The 19,606-nt window shown below is 36.8% G+C and overlaps 2 protein-coding genes across 6 annotated transcripts; one reads left to right on the plus strand and one right to left on the minus strand.

The window, feature by feature from the left end:
- Window positions 1-572: 572 nt before the first annotated feature.
- On the plus strand, window positions 573-9,276 carry LOC114526286 (YTH domain-containing protein 1-like). 5 transcript variants are annotated; one of them, XM_028547841.1, is made up of 16 exons: window positions 573-884; window positions 2,011-2,106; window positions 2,193-3,166; window positions 3,385-3,478; window positions 3,627-3,797; window positions 4,113-4,235; window positions 4,514-4,644; window positions 4,725-4,778; window positions 5,150-5,322; window positions 5,529-5,613; window positions 5,836-5,963; window positions 7,659-7,723; window positions 8,298-8,352; window positions 8,674-8,713; window positions 8,832-8,906; window positions 9,098-9,276. In XM_028547841.1, exons 1-16 carry the CDS (start codon window positions 833-835, stop codon window positions 9,170-9,172), a joined length of 2,391 nt encoding a protein of 796 aa, XP_028403642.1. In that variant the 5' UTR covers window positions 573-832; the 3' UTR covers window positions 9,173-9,276. The 5 variants fall into 5 exon arrangements, 2 of the variants coding, with proteins under 2 accessions (XP_028403642.1, XP_028403643.1); XM_028547842.1 differs by having other exon boundaries at window positions 7,662-7,723; XR_003687337.1 differs by lacking the exons at window positions 8,674-8,713; window positions 8,832-8,906; window positions 9,098-9,276 and having other exon boundaries at window positions 575-884; window positions 6,147-7,723; window positions 8,298-8,332.
- Window positions 9,277-12,890: 3,614 nt separating this feature from the next.
- On the minus strand, window positions 12,891-14,303 carry LOC114526349 (GTP-binding protein Di-Ras2-like). The gene has a single exon (XM_028547934.1). The coding sequence runs from the start codon at window positions 14,090-14,092 to the stop codon at window positions 13,418-13,420; it is 675 nt and encodes a 224-aa protein (XP_028403735.1). The 5' UTR covers window positions 14,093-14,303; the 3' UTR covers window positions 12,891-13,417.
- Window positions 14,304-19,606: the final 5,303 nt, after the last annotated feature.

Consider the following 19,606-nt stretch of genomic DNA (forward strand, 5'->3'; position numbering starts at 1 on the left):
ATTTTCCGTCTCTTTAACTCTGATTGTCTTTAAATATTTTCTCTTTCTATATCGTTTAGGTAAATAACACTCGACTAGCAAGCACTTGCCCACTCTTTTGCCAACTGACTAAGTCACTAAGACGTTTGTTTTTCGATACTTTGAAATAATGTTTTGTATAGTTAAACTAGAATTTCCGGTCTGGCATAACGAACTGCACCCGCAGGCCGCATAAACATCAGTAGTCTAGAAGAGTTGGACAATTTTAGTAACAGTTCCTTCAAAATTAGGGTAGTTTTTGCCGAAATGAGTGATAAGTCGGGAAACTTGAACTCATGAGTCAGGTAATTTTTTTCTGAAATCTGTCGCCTGCCCACCCACATTTTCTGGACCGTTCGTCTATGCCTGCTAGCGGTATGACTCAGCATAGACAATCCAGAAGACATATGAATCCATAGACAATCCAGAAGATGTCTTCTGGATTGTCTATGGATTCAGTGATGAGCCTGACCGCAGTTTTTAAGGCATTTCTAATATTTGAGCAATAAACTCAAAGTGTAAGAAACGACTAAAATTTTCTCTGTTTTTTCCCCTACTCTTTGATTTTAAACCTACGCATGCGTTGAAGCCACGGCGGAGCCACCTTTATTAGAAGCATGGAATGATGGGACAGATAATCCAACAGGCCATGCGGTCGTTATCCTCGCTATGTTTTCGAATGTTTTTAGTTTTCACTGAAAGTATAGAGAGAATTGCTAATCCTTTCGTGTTGATATTTTGTCTTCCGATAATAAGTCAGTCGTAAAGTTTCTGTTCATTTGTGTAGTCTATCTAATCAAAAGGAATAGAGATAATGACTGAAGAAGGAGAGATTTCATCCCCCGATGTCGAGGAACATGAGATGAGTAAGTATTTTGTATATCTCGATATTTTAATCCTATTCAAGCTTTGAATTTTGTGTTTCGTATTTGCTTTAAATTTCGAATTTCTCCTGTCTACTGTGCGGTTAAACCATACTTATATTGCTGTTTTACCTGCTTTTTGAGTACAAAATCTTCTCATACAAGTGTTCGATTCTTTAACTAATTTTAATGCTCTATGCATATGTGTCATCACTGTCATGTCTTGTCGCGTTCACCTGCGTCCATATATTAAAATCATGGTTGGAAAATTTGCCTTGAATCATTGCCTTTAAAGAGTTACTTCAAAGTTCTGTAGCAAACAGTGACCAAAGATCTTTAAAACTTTCAGCAAGCCTTCTTGTGACATGTGTTTATACGGACTAAATATGTGAAGGAGACTTCGAGTGCTTTAATTGCCAAAGCTGGCAAAGCATAGGAGAAATTCATTTACCTATTTTTGGGCATTTCATTAAACCTAGCCCTAATCCTAACTAAATATTAATGCAATGATGCCAATGAAGAAATTGATAGTCAAAAAAATAATAAAAGTATGGAGTAGTTAGAGCTGTTTACATGATCTTGCTTACCCACCTGAGATCTAATCATTTGTAAAATGACTGTGTCTGAGGTAGTAAAGGAAGTCATGTGCATGATCTAGTGTCATTTCAACAATAGTTTGCAACTAGGAGTTCACCTAGTTTCATAAAGGATTATTTCAGTATCTAAAATCATTTTACACTGCATTTATTAATCTCAGGAAACTTAATTAAGCTGGATCATGTAAACAGCCCTTAGGCTAGAAAGAATTAACAGGCACATATTAACCTAGTTCATTATGTCCTGATCAGTTATTTTAGATCAGTCACTATTTATGATGCTGATTCCAATAGCTGTCTTGTAATTTATATTTTCCCGTCATTTTACTATGAACACTATATACTTACTTATCCATGAATTTTCAACTAGTATTGTATTCCTGATGATTAGCATTAAAGGTGGCATAACAACTACCTAAATTGACCAAATTCCTTAGGTTAAACTCTATTAAAGTTTTTTTATCATGTTTGATTGGAACATACTCGAACTTACTGTCTGTAATGGGATTAATAATTATTTGTTTGATTTCTAGGTGGTGAAAATGTTGTTAATGTGCTTGATGATATATTAGGTGAACCTGCCCATGATGAATTTGCAGCAGAATTAGATAAAGCTACAAAACCTACAAGTAAGGAAAGAAGTTGTATTAGATATTACTGAATAGACTGATCAGTTACAATTAAAAAATGAATATCTACTTTCAAAATTTAATAGCACCTGTAACACCAGAGGCTCCTAACTTTCCCGAGCAGTCTAAAATCTCAACAAAGTCCCAAAAAACAGTCGGTGAAGTTAAAGCCCATGAAGTCTCAAAGAGTAAACCCAACAGTGAAGGTAAAACAAGTCCTGGTGAGAGCAGGACAAAACCAAAAGCGCCTGCCTCCAAAAAGTCGAAAGTGACAACCCCCAAAACTAAAATTCAGGCTAAAGTTAAAGCTTCGCCAAGTGCCAGTAGTTCTGGCTCAGAAAAGTCTAAAAAAGTTACTAAAACAGCCACTATTAAAGGAGGGAATCAAGAACCTGGAACTGCTGCAAAAGAGAAAGTTGTTTCAAGCCCTGCAAAGGTGAAAGCTGAGGTCAAACCTAAAGAAGCAAGTAAATTGTCTCAAAAGCCGAAAGGTGGCATAAAAGCTAAAGTTGGTGCTGCTTTAAAAGTAACCAAAGCTGTTGCTAAAGGTAAATCAGGGGATATTTCTACAGATGAGAAAAAGACAACTGCTACTGAGATACCTCATCCGGTCACAGAGGACGGTGAGCCTAGAACTGCAGAAAAATCCAATGCAAAACCAACCACTGAAAAGAAGAAAGTCCTCAAGAAAGTTGTCAAAAAGGCTGCTGCAACAATAGGAAAATTTACAAAGTCAAAGAATGTTGCTGCAAACAAAGTAGTAAAGTCAGAAGAGAAGACTCAAGGAAATGTACCAGAGAAAAAAACTATTGAAGGTGCAGAAGCAGGTAAGGCAGAAGAAATAGTTGTTTCAGATACTAAAGCGAAAACAGATGAAAAGACAACCACTGTCATAACTGAGAAAACCACAGCAAAGAAAAGACCAGCTTCATCTAAAGTTGTTGCAGTTAAAGCAAAAAAGCCAAAACAAGAAGAAAAGAAGCCTGTTAAGAAAGCAAAGACAGTTGTTGTTGCAAAGAAATCAACTATTAAAATGGAAGAACCTGATGATAAACCAAAGGTATTGGTATTGATCTAGGTATTACTATATGTAGTTACTATATGACTGGAAAGGCTACATATTTGCTAAGCCTTAACTTGTGTTTTTCCCTGTGTCCCTATTATTCCAATGCCTTAAACCAAATGAACAATATTTGTCTAAAGTTTTCTCAATGTGTCCGTGCAGCGCTGCTATTGTTAGAAAATAGTCAGAGACATAAAAATAATTGAAATATTTAGGAACAAGCTAAGAAAGAACTCTCTGCTGAAATGAAAGATGTTGAAAAAACTGTTGTTGAGGAATCGGAATCAAAACCTGATGTTGAAATGACAGGTGAATATGTTAAATGTTTGTCATTTAATACATTTCACAGACATAGGTCTGAAAAATGAAAATGTGTCAGTCCTGTGTTTTGACTAAGTAATATATAATTGCTATTGATTAAAAGGCCCTGTTAAATTATGACAAATATTATATATAGATGAAACACTTGAAGATGGTGATGAAACTAAAATGGATGCTAAGCAAGAAGAGTCAGACAACCAAATGACTGTTGTAGATGACGTAGATAATAGTCCAAGTGCTAGCCTTTCAAAACGCGCGTCAAGGTCTCGTTCGCGATCAAGGTCCTCATATTCTTCTAATAAGTCGGGTAAGATTTAAAAACTTATCAAAGGTCCCTTGAAATTGCCAAAATATGCTATTGCTTCTTTGGAAAGCTGTGAGACAGGATCTAGGAAAACATTACTTATATTTACCACAAACAAAATAATTAATAGCGAACCTCATGCATAAATAATTGTAAGGATGACAAGAACCCCATATAAAGCATAACACAACGAAGGAAATAGCCTCTTTTCTTGTGTCTAACCTTCAAAAACCTCAACTTGATTTACACCCAGTCACTATCTCCTTCGTTATGGTCAAGTACATATGTAATGTTACTCATGGATTCGGGATTGTTAAGGTTCTGAAAATGAATCAAATGAAGGCGAGAAGCCCGCGAGAAAAAGACGTCACAAATCAATATCACCAATAGTATATGATAAAGATTCGTCTGCGAGTGAAAGTGATTCCTCTGGCTCTGAAGGTGAGTTAATTTTACTTTTAGTTTTTTTTTAGTAGTTTAGTTTTTTTAGTTTTAGTTTTTTTTAGTTTTCTGACAGAAAGTATTAGCTTAATACGAGAAGCTTGATAGCAACTTTTACGAGTAAAAATGTTTTAACAAAAAACATCGTGTTACCGTCGAACTGCATTCAAACTACCCTTCCACCTTAGGAAATATATATTAGGTGATGAAATGCATAAATGAATTTTTTAGTGCCATAAACACCACAGAAACATGAAAAAGCTGACCATTATTTTTAGGAAGTGGTACCCCTGTCAAAAGTAATGTTGATAAAGTAGAAAAGCCAAATATTGATGAGTTTTTGCTGGATGCACGCTTCTTTATCATGAAGAGTAGCAACCATGAAAACGTTTCATTATCCAAAGCGAAGGTTTGTTGTATTTTATGAAACATGTATATAACAATTATTCCAGGCCAATGGTGTAGTTAAAACATGATTTTTTTCTCCAGGGAGTCTGGTCCACACCGTATGCAAATGAAAAGCGAATAAACATTTCCCTTAAGGTATCACTTCATAATTTTATCAATTGATTAAAAAAATTGTACATTTTTAGTGAACCTTGTTTGTTATTTCCAACTGCTGAAAACAAATTGTACAAATTATTGAAATTGCTTTAAAGAAGTTTGATATTACCAAAAAAAAAATTGCCACTTAATTTACCTAAGTACCACAGTACATGGCTATAAATTGAATGGCAGCTCCTCCGGTACATTGGAGTGACTTCCGACCAACATTCAATAGTAACCTGCATGCTAACGTTTAATACTATTTTGTTTTACAAGGTAGCAATGCCAATGATTTCGCATTTTAGGACTGCATCATATACTTTTACAATTTATTACTTAGCAGTTGTCTATATGTATTTGTTTTATAGAAATACCAGAACGTTATACTGATATTTTCAATCAAAGAAAGTGGAAAGTTTCAAGGTTTTGCTCGGGTTTTGGATGAAGCAGAATATGGTGGTCGCCCTGTACCGTGGGTTTTACCTCCGGGACTAAGCGCGAAGGCACTAGGTGGAGTTTTTAAAGTGGAGTGGCTTAACAGGTAAATTAAGATTTGGAAAGACGACACAACCCTGGCTATTGTATAAACCTGAAAAAACAAAACCTTTGAATACCAATGGTAGCAGCTGTCATGAGCTAACAGAGATGCTTAGCTTTGCTTTCGTTCCTGTATAAGGTTCTCTAACCCGATAAACCTTTTTCATCACCTTTGAATTCTAACCTTCGACTTCTTTTACATCTGATTAGGAAAGATTTGCCTTTCGCGAAATGTTCACACCTACGAAATCCCTATAATGATAACAAAGACGTTAAAATCTGCCGAGATGGCCAGGTAATTGATACTATATTGTTCGTGTCGTAGTTGAGTCCAAGAAGAAAAACCCATTTTAAGCATGCTTCTGGACAAAATGGGGTGTGATTTTACTATTGCAATTAACCGCGTTGCAAAAATATTCGAGAAACGCAAACGTCTGGTGGATGGTATGCACTACTACCCTGAGTGAATCATAGGTTGATATAGTGTGATTACAGTATTTTTTTTTTACTATTTTAGGAAGTGGAGCCAAATATTGGAAGGTTGTTGTGCAAGCTTTTTCCTGATGATGAAAACGTGAATCTAGGAAGTAAACGTCGATCAAATCGTGAAACGGAGCACAAGAGAGTGGATCAAGGGTCACCTAGGTTAGATTTTGCATCATTCTGGGTCATATCGAGAGGTTTTTTGAGCTCCTATTACGGCAAAGGAGCTTGTGCAGGGTGATCAAATCTTGGGTTTATGATATATTGTAATGGATGAATACCTTGCATACGGGAGGAGTATGCAGATGCACCGCTTATCTTGTATTTTGATTGTTCTCGATTTAGGTCGCTCCTTTTTTACGGCATGACATCATTTGAACGAATGAACTAAGAACTATTAATATTCCGTGAAAATGCTATCACATTTACGAAGTGGACATTGCACCACAGGCTTTCTTGCGCGTCTTTCTAAATGTCCCATAGGGAATGGGTTATTGAGCTTTGAGCTGAGACAATTTTAACCTACTTTTAGCCAGGGAAAGATATTGCGGTTTATTTGTTCCAACCGGTATACTGAAAGGCAGTCCATCAGTCGATGATGAGTTTGTTTACAGGAATGGTACGTTTGGCACTCTTGAGAGATGATCTACAGAGCAATGCTTCTTACTCTAATGGCTATTCGTCCTTTCAGTCTGTGGTGTCGCGATAAAAGTCTTAAAAATGTGCGGTGTTTGCGTAAGTTGAAGATTGGCGATTGGTTGGATAGCGTATATTGGCTGGTCTTGGAAAGACGACTAGTACTGGGAATGTAATGGTGGTAGAAAATTTCGAAGATTTGTAATCAAGATTGTACTGGTTAGCAACGAGATTGTATCGTCGAAGTTCTCAACAATAATGTCGTGCTTTTATCGTTGATTGAAGTTTACAACCTGCCTATTCGATAACTTGCGCGATATCAATATTGCTCTAGCTCAATCGTATGAACTTTTACCCCAATGATTTACTGAACTTTACCCTATCTCTTGCTGCTCATTGATTGCCTCACGCTTTTATATTACGAACTTAATGCCTATCGAACTGATAAATTGAGTGCCGTGCAGTTTGAGAACTTTGCCGGGTTAATGCAGCCACGAGAATTAAAAGTGCAAAGGTAGCAAAGGACATGAATGAACTATTGATTATTTGATCTCTTGGTGAAGATCCCTCACTACCCAAGAGAGCCGTCTGGTGAAGATACATGTATAATGACCCGGCAACTGGTAAACGTATATTGTTTACACATTGAAGTCTGGTGATATGCATTAGGCATGACTATAGAAAGAAGTGATAGACCAGACTTCATTGTGGTGATGGGTTACAAATATCCAAAGGAAACGTCGGAGGGTGTGCTTGCCCTAAGATTGAGAAATCAAAACTCTAGTCTGTTTCGTGTAGATATGAATGAACACTTTAGTTTCGGCAAAATCTTTCAGTTCTCTGTAGAATTAAAAAATTGTCGCTTTGTGATAATGTATTTCAGATGCTTAAAATTTGATACAATTTTTACATTCACCCCAGATTCGCGTCCTCTCTATTTTCCTTTGGATATATGATAGGCACTGTTGGTAGATAGATAAAATGCAGGTATTATACACGGTGTTAAGGTGACCGCGACAAGATCTAAAAACAGAAACACAGACAAATGCGGACTCTTTCCTACAATACGTGCACTTTTCAGTTTCAACAGCGGCTACGACAAGATACGATGAGAAAGTTTGGTTGCAAAATTACAATTTTCGTCGTGGTCACCTTCTTCATGTGTATATCATGTCATATAGTTTGTTGTGTATGTTTTTTATTATGAACTTGTGATTTCAGTAGGAGGCGATCTCACAGGCATTCATCCCCATCTCACCGCCGCAAACGAAGACGCCGTGATAGAGGTAGGGAGCATCTAGACTATTTAAATAGTCTAAAATTGACCCGTTCTCTAGCGAGCGAAGATCAATATTTTCTCAGCATGTTAAAAGGAAAGATTTGTTGGCCTTATCTCGAAAATACAAATACAAACACTACTCGTGTTGCGAGTATTGTAATGCATTTGTTTCTTTTTTTGAATTTTGGTCCCAAATTTATCCTAGAGACTGTAATTTCGCGTCTTTATGTGTGCAAGCCTTGCCGAACAGTTAGCTGGTTATATAAACGATTGATTACCCGTAAAAACCTTTTGATACCTGTGAAACTTATTCTGCTATGGGGAAGAATCTTTTCTCTTCAAATTTAGCTTTGATTTGCGTTTTTTCTGTTCGATTATGGATAAACCCACCAGCTCGATGGTTGTATGTCTAATTATTTTGATATTCAACCAGTAAGATGACCCGTGGAAAATGTAATGATCTTTTCATACGTCGAACGCACCTAGTGGACAGAATGTCTATTGTTGTTGCTTCGGAGCATGACAATGGCAACGGTGGTCTCATTTGTTATTGCAAGTCTATATCATTCTTTTATCTATAGATGGAAGACATCGTTCACGGGAGCGCTACGAAAGCTTAGGCCTAATGGATCCAAGGTACGTATAACGTCCGATTTAATTTTCTATGAGTTTGAATGTAGTTGTTAACTTTGTTGTCCAAGGTCAACGTCATCTCGTTTTCCCCCGTGATTCCGCCATCTCTTCATGCTTTTGTTCGCGTTCTTACTCGCGGAGTTTGCATAGTGCTTCAATCTCTTTATTGTGATGTTAAAATTAACTGGTGTCCCCTCACCCGGTCTAGGGAAATGATAAGGTTGTATAATACCATGGCGACCTGTCACGCAAAAGTTTTTAATATCCTCCCCGTGTTTCGTTGTTTTACTGTATATTTAAATCATGCTATTATTTGTGTCCTAGGAGTCGCTATGGTGTTCGAAAAGAGACGTTAATGCACGGAGTGAGTAGAATTTCTGATGCACCCTAACCCTAAAACTTTTATCTTTTTGTTAAATTAATGAAATAATTTTCTAAGAATGTATGTGGTATAAAACACATTATGGTTTTATCTACTTTAGAGTTATTCTGACTATGTTCGTGAATTCCATCGTTCAAGACAGCCTTCATCAGTAGCCTTTCCACCTTATGGTCGTGTAAGTGAATTTCTTAACGATTTATATTTTTTCAACATTCAACTCTCGTGAGAATTTGCGGATATAGCGGCTAAGCTGTTAAATAGCACTAAACCTCCCTTTAATGCAACATATATTGTCTTTATACAGAATTTAAGCTAGTTCAATTCGCCTAAAAGTTTTGTGTTTTTCATGACTGTTTCATATCTTAGGTGGACCCATATGCTGTTTATGCGGACTTTATGAGACATGATCGACCACCAAGTTATAGTCGAAGAAGAAGATAGAACGTACATGTTCGTGAATTCCGATCATGCCTTCGACTATTCATATAAGTACAATCATTTGATTGTGTCTTTATTAAGAATATTACAATTGATTGTTCAAACAATTCAACTCAGCATTCGCTTACTGCGTATAACATGGCAAAAACGTTTGACGTATTATTGTTATGTGATTTTCTCCAGCTTCAATTCTATATGTTTCTTATTTCACAACGTCGTTTTTCTGGTCGGCTTGTAAAAAGGTGAACCTAATAATAGCCTCGTTTATACCATTGGAGCGGTTAATGATGTGTATTTTATGATGTACAGTAAGAGTAAGATTTTTTATACTGATGCCCTTGAAGTCATTGCTGTAATTAAACAGTTGTTAACAATAAAATGAAACTAAAATCTGATTTTACAACGTCTATAGCTACACTCTAATAACAATGAGCGCACAATTTCTGGTTCCTGGTTAAAAGCTTGAGCATGTTTATTGTTTGGTGCTTGTTCCGGGACTCGATTGGTGCTTTAGAATAAATCTTGATGCCAGAAATTGAAGAATTCAAAATTCGCAGTTAAAACTTCGAAGTGCTATATACTTCATTTCCGACCATGGTCACAATTAGGTTGTGGTTCAATCCAGAGCCGAGGCGGGAATATTTCCACTCACGTTTTTTACATTTTTCAGAAATGCGTATTATAAATCAGTAATATTGAAAGTCGACTGACTGCTTTCGTGAAACTTTGGCGCCTGCAAGATCCGGTTCGTTCATTGGCTTGATTTTGCCAAGCCGCGTGTTCCTGCCAATCCGAATCATGCTTTCGCAACTCTTGCAGTGCGTGGTGGGCATCACCAAAAATAGGGCTTAGCCATGCTCCTTGTCTAAACTGTGATGGATTTCGAAATACTGAATGCCATGCAGGGGTACAAAAATCAAATTTTAGGCAGACAATAGTTGCTACATCTAAACTTGCTCTGCGTGGCTAGAACAGTGCACCCAGCGCGTTATTGACGCTCTCAGCCCACGTAAGTATCCAATTGACCGCCCTCTTGCATGCAAGACGAAAAATTGACATAATTATAAGATGTCTTTTGTTTTTTAACGCTTTAATTTCAACAAGTTAATACTATAAAAGCTGGCAGCTTTGCTATGGTAATACATGATAAATATAAAATATGCATGTAAATCCCGTTTAAGAATATGCACTAATGCACGGGTATCTCACTGGTCCGAAAATACTGGATTATCTATAGTTATAGATACTGGATTATCAATCCTTACAGCTTGCACAAGATATATTTGAAGAAGGAACATTTATAATTAGCTGATGCTTTCAACCATTTAAATTCTTTACAAACCGAACGTTAACAAATTATAACAAATTTAAACTCTAATATCAAGAAAAAAGAGTTGGAGACATCATGCGACCTTCGCGCGCCCGGTGAAACAAGCTTCATTGGTTATTCACTGGGAAATTTATTGCCAAAGTGAAACAAATATGGACTCATTTGCATCGTGAAGTTCACTTAAATATCTACGTACTAGAGTATACGATTTTACACGGAAATAAATAATAAAGTTTGAGTTAACTTTCCGTTCATAAAGACTGAGAATTCGTCATTCCATGCCAAGACTAAATTTTCAGGTTAAGTATACGTGGGAGGCGTTGAAGCTCTCTTTCAGGGCTTTCAGATTTGGAATGAATTGGCAGCTGTTTTAAAGTAAGTAGGCGGCGGATGAAGGAAGAATTTAGTTATATCATTTTAATATATGGATGGGGGTATTTTACTGAGAACTAAAACACTCGTAGAATTCATACGCCACTACATCCGGGGTACACGGTGCGAATATTTTCCGTATGTCACGTTTAGGGGCGTCATAAAGACTTGGAGTCTCAAAAATTCCCCGCCATTTTCATTGTTATTGTGAAAATCCAACTTCAAATTTTTCACTCGAATTTAGTCCATATAATAAACAGAACATTACACGGTTCCCTCGAAGATATGGATTTTATGTTCTCGTTTCAAAACCAATATCTCATTTGTTCGCTATTGTTTTCGCCACTCAAACAAAAAAAAACATATCTGCTCGCAACTGTGTATATATCGTAGGCTTCGTAGCAAATTTAGTTGGGCAATTTTGAACAACTGTAGTCAGTACAATAAAATTCACTCTGGCAAGGCTTTAACCGTGCTATGCAATTCTAAACGAAGCCTGCATTTTACAGTCATCAGTCATGTAATATAAAAGCGTAATTATTATGTTCGTTTAGAGTGTTTACAGCAAAAATGAATCATTATAAGATATAAAAATTGCACAAGATCAAAGAAATCTCTCACGAAACGCTTATATTGTTTCTATATTCGTTCACACTGATATTGTAGCCCATTCTGAGTATTGATAATGGCCTTGAGTGTCATTTAAAATTCTAATAAGTGTATTGCAAAGAGTAAACTGACTTAATTGAAGAGAAATGTTTTGAGAAATAAAAGCCAAAGGCAGGCTGATTCAAGAGCGTTCGTTGGTTTATTTGGAGCCCAGGTCTTTCAATGAGATAAAATTTGACAAACACTGATCAGATACTTCTTATTCAGCAAAAAAACCCGTAAGAATCATTGAACAGGAATGGGAGTGAACGGACCATCCACTTTGTACGCGGTGACGTCATGCAGTCGACGAGTGCTGGAGTGGGACAATTTAATTCTGCTTTCATCTTCATCAAACCAAACTTAACCAATTTGATTAGACAAGATAATTCAGTATTGAAAAAACCTCTCCAAAAAAAACTGTCCGTAGCTGTACTTTCTTTTTCCTCTGACTGTGTATGAATGTATATAAATTATTCTTCGCTGTTTAAAAGTGGATAACATTAAGTCTCTTATTTCACAAGAGTGCCAAAATTTTCTTAGAATTAGAGAAGCAATTCGACTTGCTGAGACTGATTCTTCTAACACTGAAAGATACAATTCGCGTTCAGGTTCAATCGCGAGAGGTTGAAAGGGTCTTAATTTCGAGTGGAATTATACACACTTCAACAGGAACAGTTGATGGAAAAATGAGTCAACTATCGGTCCTCCGGCAGGAATCGAACCTACGCTTTTGCGATGCCGGTGCAATGCTTTTGCCAGAGACCCTTTCAACCTCTAGAATTTACCTACATCGAGTGAAGTGCCAAAAATCATAATTGATTTACCCTCAGGTTCAATGCTTACATAAAAGACAACTCATGACAATTAAATTTGCTGTAATTCGCTTGTATCGAACTGCGAACAAACAAGATCTCCCTTTCGAGTTTCGACCGCCGAGTCCCAGAGAGATCAGTACATCAAACCGTTGGAGATCCTTCGTTTTCAAACGTATTCATGCTGATATGAATTCTCGATTTAATTCATTCAAATTATTGGGAAAGAAGAGAGACATAGCCCAGAAACGCATGCAGTTCGTCATCCATGCAGTAAAAATGAGAAAAATGTGAAACTTTCAAACTATTTTTCACTAATTAATTGTCGATGTTGATGAAATACAATTTATCTCGGCGAAATTCCATCACCACGTATAATAATATGTAGTGTGGCCAACAAGCATGCGATGTCATCCCAATACTGCATGCATGATGATAAGATGATTCTGTGTCGTAATTTCGATACCGACCAAGGATACCAGAAGTGTTTTGCTTTTAAAAATTTAATATAGATAAATAAATATTAATAAATTAATTAAATGAATATATACATATTTACAAATGAATGTGAATGATACAGCATTTCTAAGAATGCATGCAATTTCCTACATATTGTCTCTTCCCCGTAGTTTTCCTGTTCAGCCCAACTTGTAAGAAATAATTTTTTTGTGGAAGTTAGGTAATATTAAATTATGGGTGTGTGATGAATGTGGCGAATAACCAGTTCGGGTTATTGTGGTACTACATACACATTACAATACATATTGTCATGGCATTGGTTAAGGTCAATCCGTCGGGGTAATTCCATTGAAAAGGTCATGAGTGGATTTAACAAATGTTCTGGTTTACATCACAAGTCTACGTAATCTAGGATGATACACCCTTGTGTATATTGTAATGTAGTCATAATGAATGAATCTGATCTTTCCAGAGGGCGAGGTGTAGATATATATGGGCTTGATTTCCAAATATGTATATTGTCCCGTGATGCAGAAATAAACGATCTGTAGTGGAGTTAGGAAATGGAGTAATCGATCCATTTCGATTAGTCATCAGTTCATTTCGCTACTCTCCTAGTTTTGATCATTTCTGATGCACAGCGTCTTGTTGAGTTGCTCTTTGGTGTAAGCCCAGTAATCTTCTTTCGACCATTTGTGAAGCAATCTCACGGAATATTTTGTCCGTATTTACTCCCATTAACGCCGAGGTGACAGCAAAGAAGCATTTCTTTTCGCTACTTAGTTTGACAGCCTCTTCAGTAGTGACCACTTGCTCTGATGACGGTTTGTCACATTTATTTCCAACAAGGTATATCGGTATACCCTGACCTTTTGCTTCGATGAGTTCATCCACTGTTTGTTTGGCTTTTCTGAACGATTCTTTGCTATTTAGTTTATACATAACAATGAATGCCTGTCCTTCGTTAATGGCCAAGTTTCTCATCGCTGGAAATCTATCCGAACCGTCTGTATCGTATATTCGAAGTAATACTGTAGTGTGAAATGATTTTAACGTATAGTGTCCGTCATAAACATCTTCTAATGTAGCTTCATGTGACTTGGGAAATGGTTTACCAAGAAATCGTTTAATGAAGGCAGTTTTACCACAACCACTTGTTCCTAGCACGACAAGGTTGACACGAAAACTTTGTTGCGTCTCTTTCGATCGTGGCTTTGGGTCTGCTTGACATTGAACAAATCTCGCCAGATTTTTAATGTTTATCTTCTGCGTTTCCATTACCTCTGTTATGTAGTGCATATTAACATTTATTTTAACTTGTGGATCGCTATTCTTCGCGCCCAGCTTGTGACTCGTTTGTTTGCATGTATATTATGAAATGCTGTTTCTATTTTCATCGTATTTATGCAAGTCGTTAGAAACCACAGGAAATCATTAGGATACCTCATAAGTACCGGTGCATATCGGCGGTTTGTCACGAACGCTCTGAAAGAAGACTAGCCCGTTCTGAAGTATACGAAACAGGAAAAGCGGAAATTGAATTCAATTGCTAAAAATTTAGTGTAAAAAACACGGGGAAAAATGGAAATCGTTATACTATAGATAACATGTGATGTAATATGAGCGGGCGATGTTTTGTCTGAAACATCCCGTAGATACGAAAGCAGGTGAATTGTATCAAGTTGCGAAAGAAGAATACGAAAAAAATTGCTCGCAAGTGATTAATAATATGCGGGCGGGCATGACACGTAGCAGTGTAGTTGGCGGTTCTAGTTAGGAGGCGAGTTTCACTTTCTAGAGAGAAGTACAATGATGTACCTGTTGACAAATAGACAATATGTGTGCCCCCAAGTTGGTACCATACAACGTTTTGTATACCAGGTTGCTTGATCGCATGCAGTTACACTTCAGAACCTGCATTCATGCATGGTTTATGCACGCTAACCAGTTGTTTATCATATGATTTATATCCACACCATTAAAGAGGTTGTTTATGGAAAAGGTCCTTAGCCTTAATCGATCGTAATCATCAAAGATCTCTCATCTAATGTTATCTATCTCATCTATATATATCTCATCTACTACTGGGTCTTTATTTATCGGATCTTTTCGCATTGACGATGTTCTTATAACTATAAGTAATTAATGCCACGATACAAGTACAGTTTTATCTCCTACTGAAATATATAGCAATTAGCAAAACATAAGTTGCTGATAACCTTAACCTCGAACTAAACAGACAGAAACTGGTGCAGTTAAATGAGTTAATGACCTATTATATTCAGATAAACTAACACATGATAACCTTTAAACAAAGTAACTTAGATAAGAAATGAAATTCTTGTAACCCTACAGGAAATTCTAGACTATAAGCAAAATCACATTAACGTTCAAAAGCGTATTTTCAACCAACAACTTCGCAGCTGGTGGCTAACTGCAGGAGGAGTAATTGGTGTACATCCCAAATTCACCTTATAGATACTAAAGTGTTGAATATGAAGTGGCCTTGGAATGTCCTACTCTGAAAATGATTCAGTATTCATGGTTTATTTAAGGCCCTGTCTACACTAGTGCGTTTTCGTTTGTATGCGGTTTCGCAAGACCGAAAACGCATCGATCGATTCGCGTTCACACTACCGTTTTCGTAGCGTATTCGACTGTTCACACTAAAGCGCTTGAATACGATGAACGGATCGTAGTCTGACGTAAAACGGTAATTTGCGCATGCTCGGCTCGATGCGTGTGACGTAATCGTTTTCAAAAGTACCGTCTTCAAGTGTTCACACTAATACGATATGTATGCGTTTTCATTTGTATTCACTTTCAACAGCGTATTCAAATCGATGCGTTTTCGGTGAATACGCTGAGCGTATTCGAGCGTATATGTGTGAACGGAAGGCCTAAACGCATCGAAATGTATGCGTTTTTAAACGAAAACGCACTAGTGTAGACAGGGTCTAAATTTGCTTTATAAATTCTGAATTTTATATGTAAAGTGATCCGAAGTACACGTTTATATACAAAATATTTGTGTAATGTACTAATGGCGCTTTTATAAGCCTTAAACCGCCCTCAAAATACGCGTGGTGATCATTTGCAACATTTATGGTAAATGTTGACCCGGTCGATTCGAGTGGGCGATTTAGCGGATACTTCGTTTAGAGACTCTATTACCATCAGTGGCGTCGCTAGGGGGGGAACTGGGGGGGACTCGTCCCCCCCACTTATTCTAAAGACCACTTTTGGGATTTTTCTAAATCTGAAGAGAAAAGGGGGGGGGGGTACAATGATTCTAATTTCCAACAGCAGAGTAAATAAAGAAATTTTCGAATTAACATTACTTTTGATCACGTAAAGAATAGCATTAGAATAACATAGTCAGCATATAGAAAGAGACATTGCAGATAAAATTGAGTTGGATGCTCTTGTTGACACATTCAGATTAGGCTGATTAGCTAACAACAAAAAGTTCCCCTTGTAAAAACTGTTTGTTTATAACAAAAATCTCCGATCTGTGGCTTTCGGATTGTCATAAAACTTGGCTGAAAATGCGGGAAATAGCGTTTTAGAGACCCTAGAAATAAAAATTTTCTCGGGGGTGAATGCCCCCGAACCCCCCTAGAGGTCTTGCGCTTTGGTGCCTCGTCCCCCCCAGTCTGAGCAACCTGGCGACGCCACTGATTACCATGGTTCTTATACCGAAGACATGCATGATTGTGTGGCTGCGATATCTAGTTTGTTGACAATGTCATTGTCTTTGTGTGTGATTTTTGCTACTGTAATTATTGATCGGTAATGAATGTTTAATGTTTTAGTGTTGTCGACATTTGTTCCTGGTTCTTTGCAATCTATATACTTGTTAAACTAGTATTTCTTATTTAAATATTTGATTTATGGTTAATTTTTGGATGCATGGTTAAAGATTTTCTTTATACCTGTTGCGCACGCAGCTTTAATGTGATTGGTTATGATAATAAACCAAGCAACCCAAAGCGTGCAAAAACTGTGTGAATAATCTCAACACCGGCAATACAGCCATTTTAAGTTCAATATTCCGGCTAGATAGTAATCGCATATTTAGTCACAACAGACCAGAACTTGCGGATGTTTTGCCGCCATTAACTTGTAGGCACCGATAATAATCATAATATGATGTAGCACGTGCTACAAGCATGCAGATAGCTATAAGCTAGTGACCGTCGGCCATGATGTGCTGATGGATTGATATATAGTATTTGCATCATTCCAGTTATCCATTGTACATGAAATACATAGAAGGAAATGATGTAATTTCCTTCTACAATTATCTTTCTAACTCGAAAGCATTCGCCTTTTCAGATTGCCCCGCCTCCACACTCGTAGCCCTGGTGATTTCACAGCACGACAACCATTAAGGACAATGAATGACATTCAAGGCTATAGCTTGGTATTTTCCAGTCGAACCACAGTTAGTCGAACAAAATCACAAAGCTATTGTGTAACTGATTTGATGTATAGTCAGCACAACATATCTGCACTGACTTAACTGACTATTTCAGTCTAGAAATTTCACTATAAATATAATTATAAAGTTGTTTTAATTTCATGATATTCTACAATGTTCTGGTACTGAATTATTTTCTCTTGCACTCATATCATGCAAAATGTTTTTAATACTGGAATTTTAATTGGGAATCATCGAACATAATGATATATTTTCGTATATAAACCATGTTATTATATAGATTAATCCAGACACATATCATTTAATATGAATTTGAACTATTTTCTCACAACTTCCATACTAGGAGTATAGGGCCAATGTCAGTGCTAATTCACCGAATTTTTAATTATTTAATATTTGTTATTGCGGTACAATTTTCCTAAGTTGTTGGACTGCTATGCCAACGCTTGATTTGTTGTACCAAACAGTTTTCGACAACAAGGAAGTTGTATTAAATTCAATGCAAACTGTAACGAAGGCGGTTTCGGATATGAAAGTCGTCGTCTATCTATGTCGTATATGGTAAGGCTTTATATCAACGGCGATTTTTTATATAAATGGATTTAGTTTTGGCTTAAAGGTCTGTTCAAAAGATCCAATTTTCAGTTGGGGATCCAATTAACTTCTGATAAATGTTTTATTGTCTGTTAACTTGCAATGTATATTAACTAGCTGATATGGACTAGCTAAAAAAACAAAAACCTTTGAAGATGATTGAGTGTGTGTAAGTGAATTTCAATTCCATACTACACATTTATAAACTGATTTTTCAAAATGCTATTCACATGCATATTTGCCTCATTATTGTCATAGTATGGAAACATTTCAGCAATTCCAAGTATTAGTGTTGATTTTTTTTCAGTTTAATGTATAAGTATTTCCACGCGATTTCATGGGTGCGGTATAGATGTCAATATATAAAATACTCGATGCCAGTATTTGTCAACTGCCGGAACAAATACTCTACTTTTAAACTGTTTTCACTTAGAAACACACCCAAGCGGCACGTGTTGTAAAATGCACAGCATATATTTTGAGAAGTTTGTCGCGGAAAACCGTAAAACCTTCACTGAACTTTGAGACTGCAAACAATAGTCTTGTACTGTTGACTTTTTTTATCACCGATTTTGGCGATGATGCCATACAGTCTCAGTGTTATGAATTAACCATGCATGCACAAGTGCTAATTTGGAAGTTACCCAACATTTTTGACGTGCCCATGCATTTTCTACGATTGTTTCAAGAGCAACCAGTTTTAAATTATGTACTTGTAGTTTAATCACATATATTTGGTTGACTGAAATGCCGAAATTTCAGATACAAAAAAATAATGTAGACCCGAAATATAAACATTAAAAATATGTAGAATCGTTCCTTGATTGGTCTCAAGAATTCGCCAATTTTCTTTTGCTTTCCATCACTGATTGTCGAATTTCTACCAAAAGTAAAAACTGCTGCATGAATATTGTCGCAGTCTATTATTGTGGTGAGTTTTTTGTGTTTGCATTCAGGACATTTTGACTAAGAACGAGCAAAAATACAATAGCCGAGTTCATAATAGAGACGGGAAACTCGTGTAAGACGGGAAATTCGTCTAATGCGAATCCGGTCACATGCAGACGGGTTTCTCGTCCGAATTTACCCGTCTAACTTTCCGGTCTAAACAGACGGGTAAGTTGTAAGGGAATCTCGGCTGGACGAAAAACTCGTCTTAAATTCGTATATTTAGACGGATGAATCAGACGAGTTTCTGAAATATCAACACGCGGGCAAGGACGGAACAAGGCTGAAAAAAAAACCGAACAATTTTTATCGTAATAAGTACGATACCCTTTTTAGCATTACCCGACCAATCACATGCACGTATAAATTTATCCATTCGGCCATTCCTATTCATATTTAGACGGGTTTTTACCATCAACTTTCCGGTCTGTATAAAATAAGTTTCCATGCAGTCTCACACATATATAAACGTGCTTTTAATCGGCCAGTACTTCACACAAAAGTGACGAAACGTTTTGCAAACACCTTCATTCCATCTATGCTTGTCAAGATAATATATAATCGCGGGCTGCCATGTATATAGTTTTGATAAAATATCCGATCTATTTGTCTTTAAGGAGAGGCTCTTCCATCTAAAATTTGCCGAAATGCCGCAGAATTTGGATTTGCATTGTATACGTCAGAGGTCCTCCCACCGCACATGTCTAAAATGGACCTAACGGACCGGAGGCTAACGCCCAATCATCGATATATCTGATACACAAGGATAAGGGTGACATTACACTTACAGTCATTGTCATTTAGTTTAGAACAATATTATATGGCTT

This window comes from Dendronephthya gigantea, unplaced genomic scaffold (assembly GCF_004324835.1).
Source record: "Dendronephthya gigantea isolate DGI-Jeju-01 unplaced genomic scaffold, DenGig_1.0 000038F, whole genome shotgun sequence".
NCBI lineage: Eukaryota > Metazoa > Cnidaria > Anthozoa > Malacalcyonacea > Nephtheidae > Dendronephthya > Dendronephthya gigantea.

What these genes read in the sequence shown, in the direction of transcription:
- LOC114526286 (XM_028547841.1), top strand. Translation starts at nt 833, where the DNA reads ATGACTGAAGAAGGAGAGATTTCATCCCCCGATGTCGAGGAACATGAG. An exon ending in ATATTCTTCTAATAAGTCGG is followed by an intron (nt 3,798 to 4,112) that starts GTAAGATTTAAA and finishes GGGATTGTTAAG; the next exon opens with GTTCTGAAAATGAATCAAAT. An exon ending in CCTTTCCACCTTATGGTCGT is followed by an intron (nt 8,907 to 9,097) that starts GTAAGTGAATTT and finishes TTCATATCTTAG; the next exon opens with GTGGACCCATATGCTGTTTA.
- LOC114526349 (XM_028547934.1), bottom strand. Translation starts at nt 14,092, where the DNA reads ATGCACTACATAACAGAGGTAATGGAAACGCAGAAGATAAACATTAAA.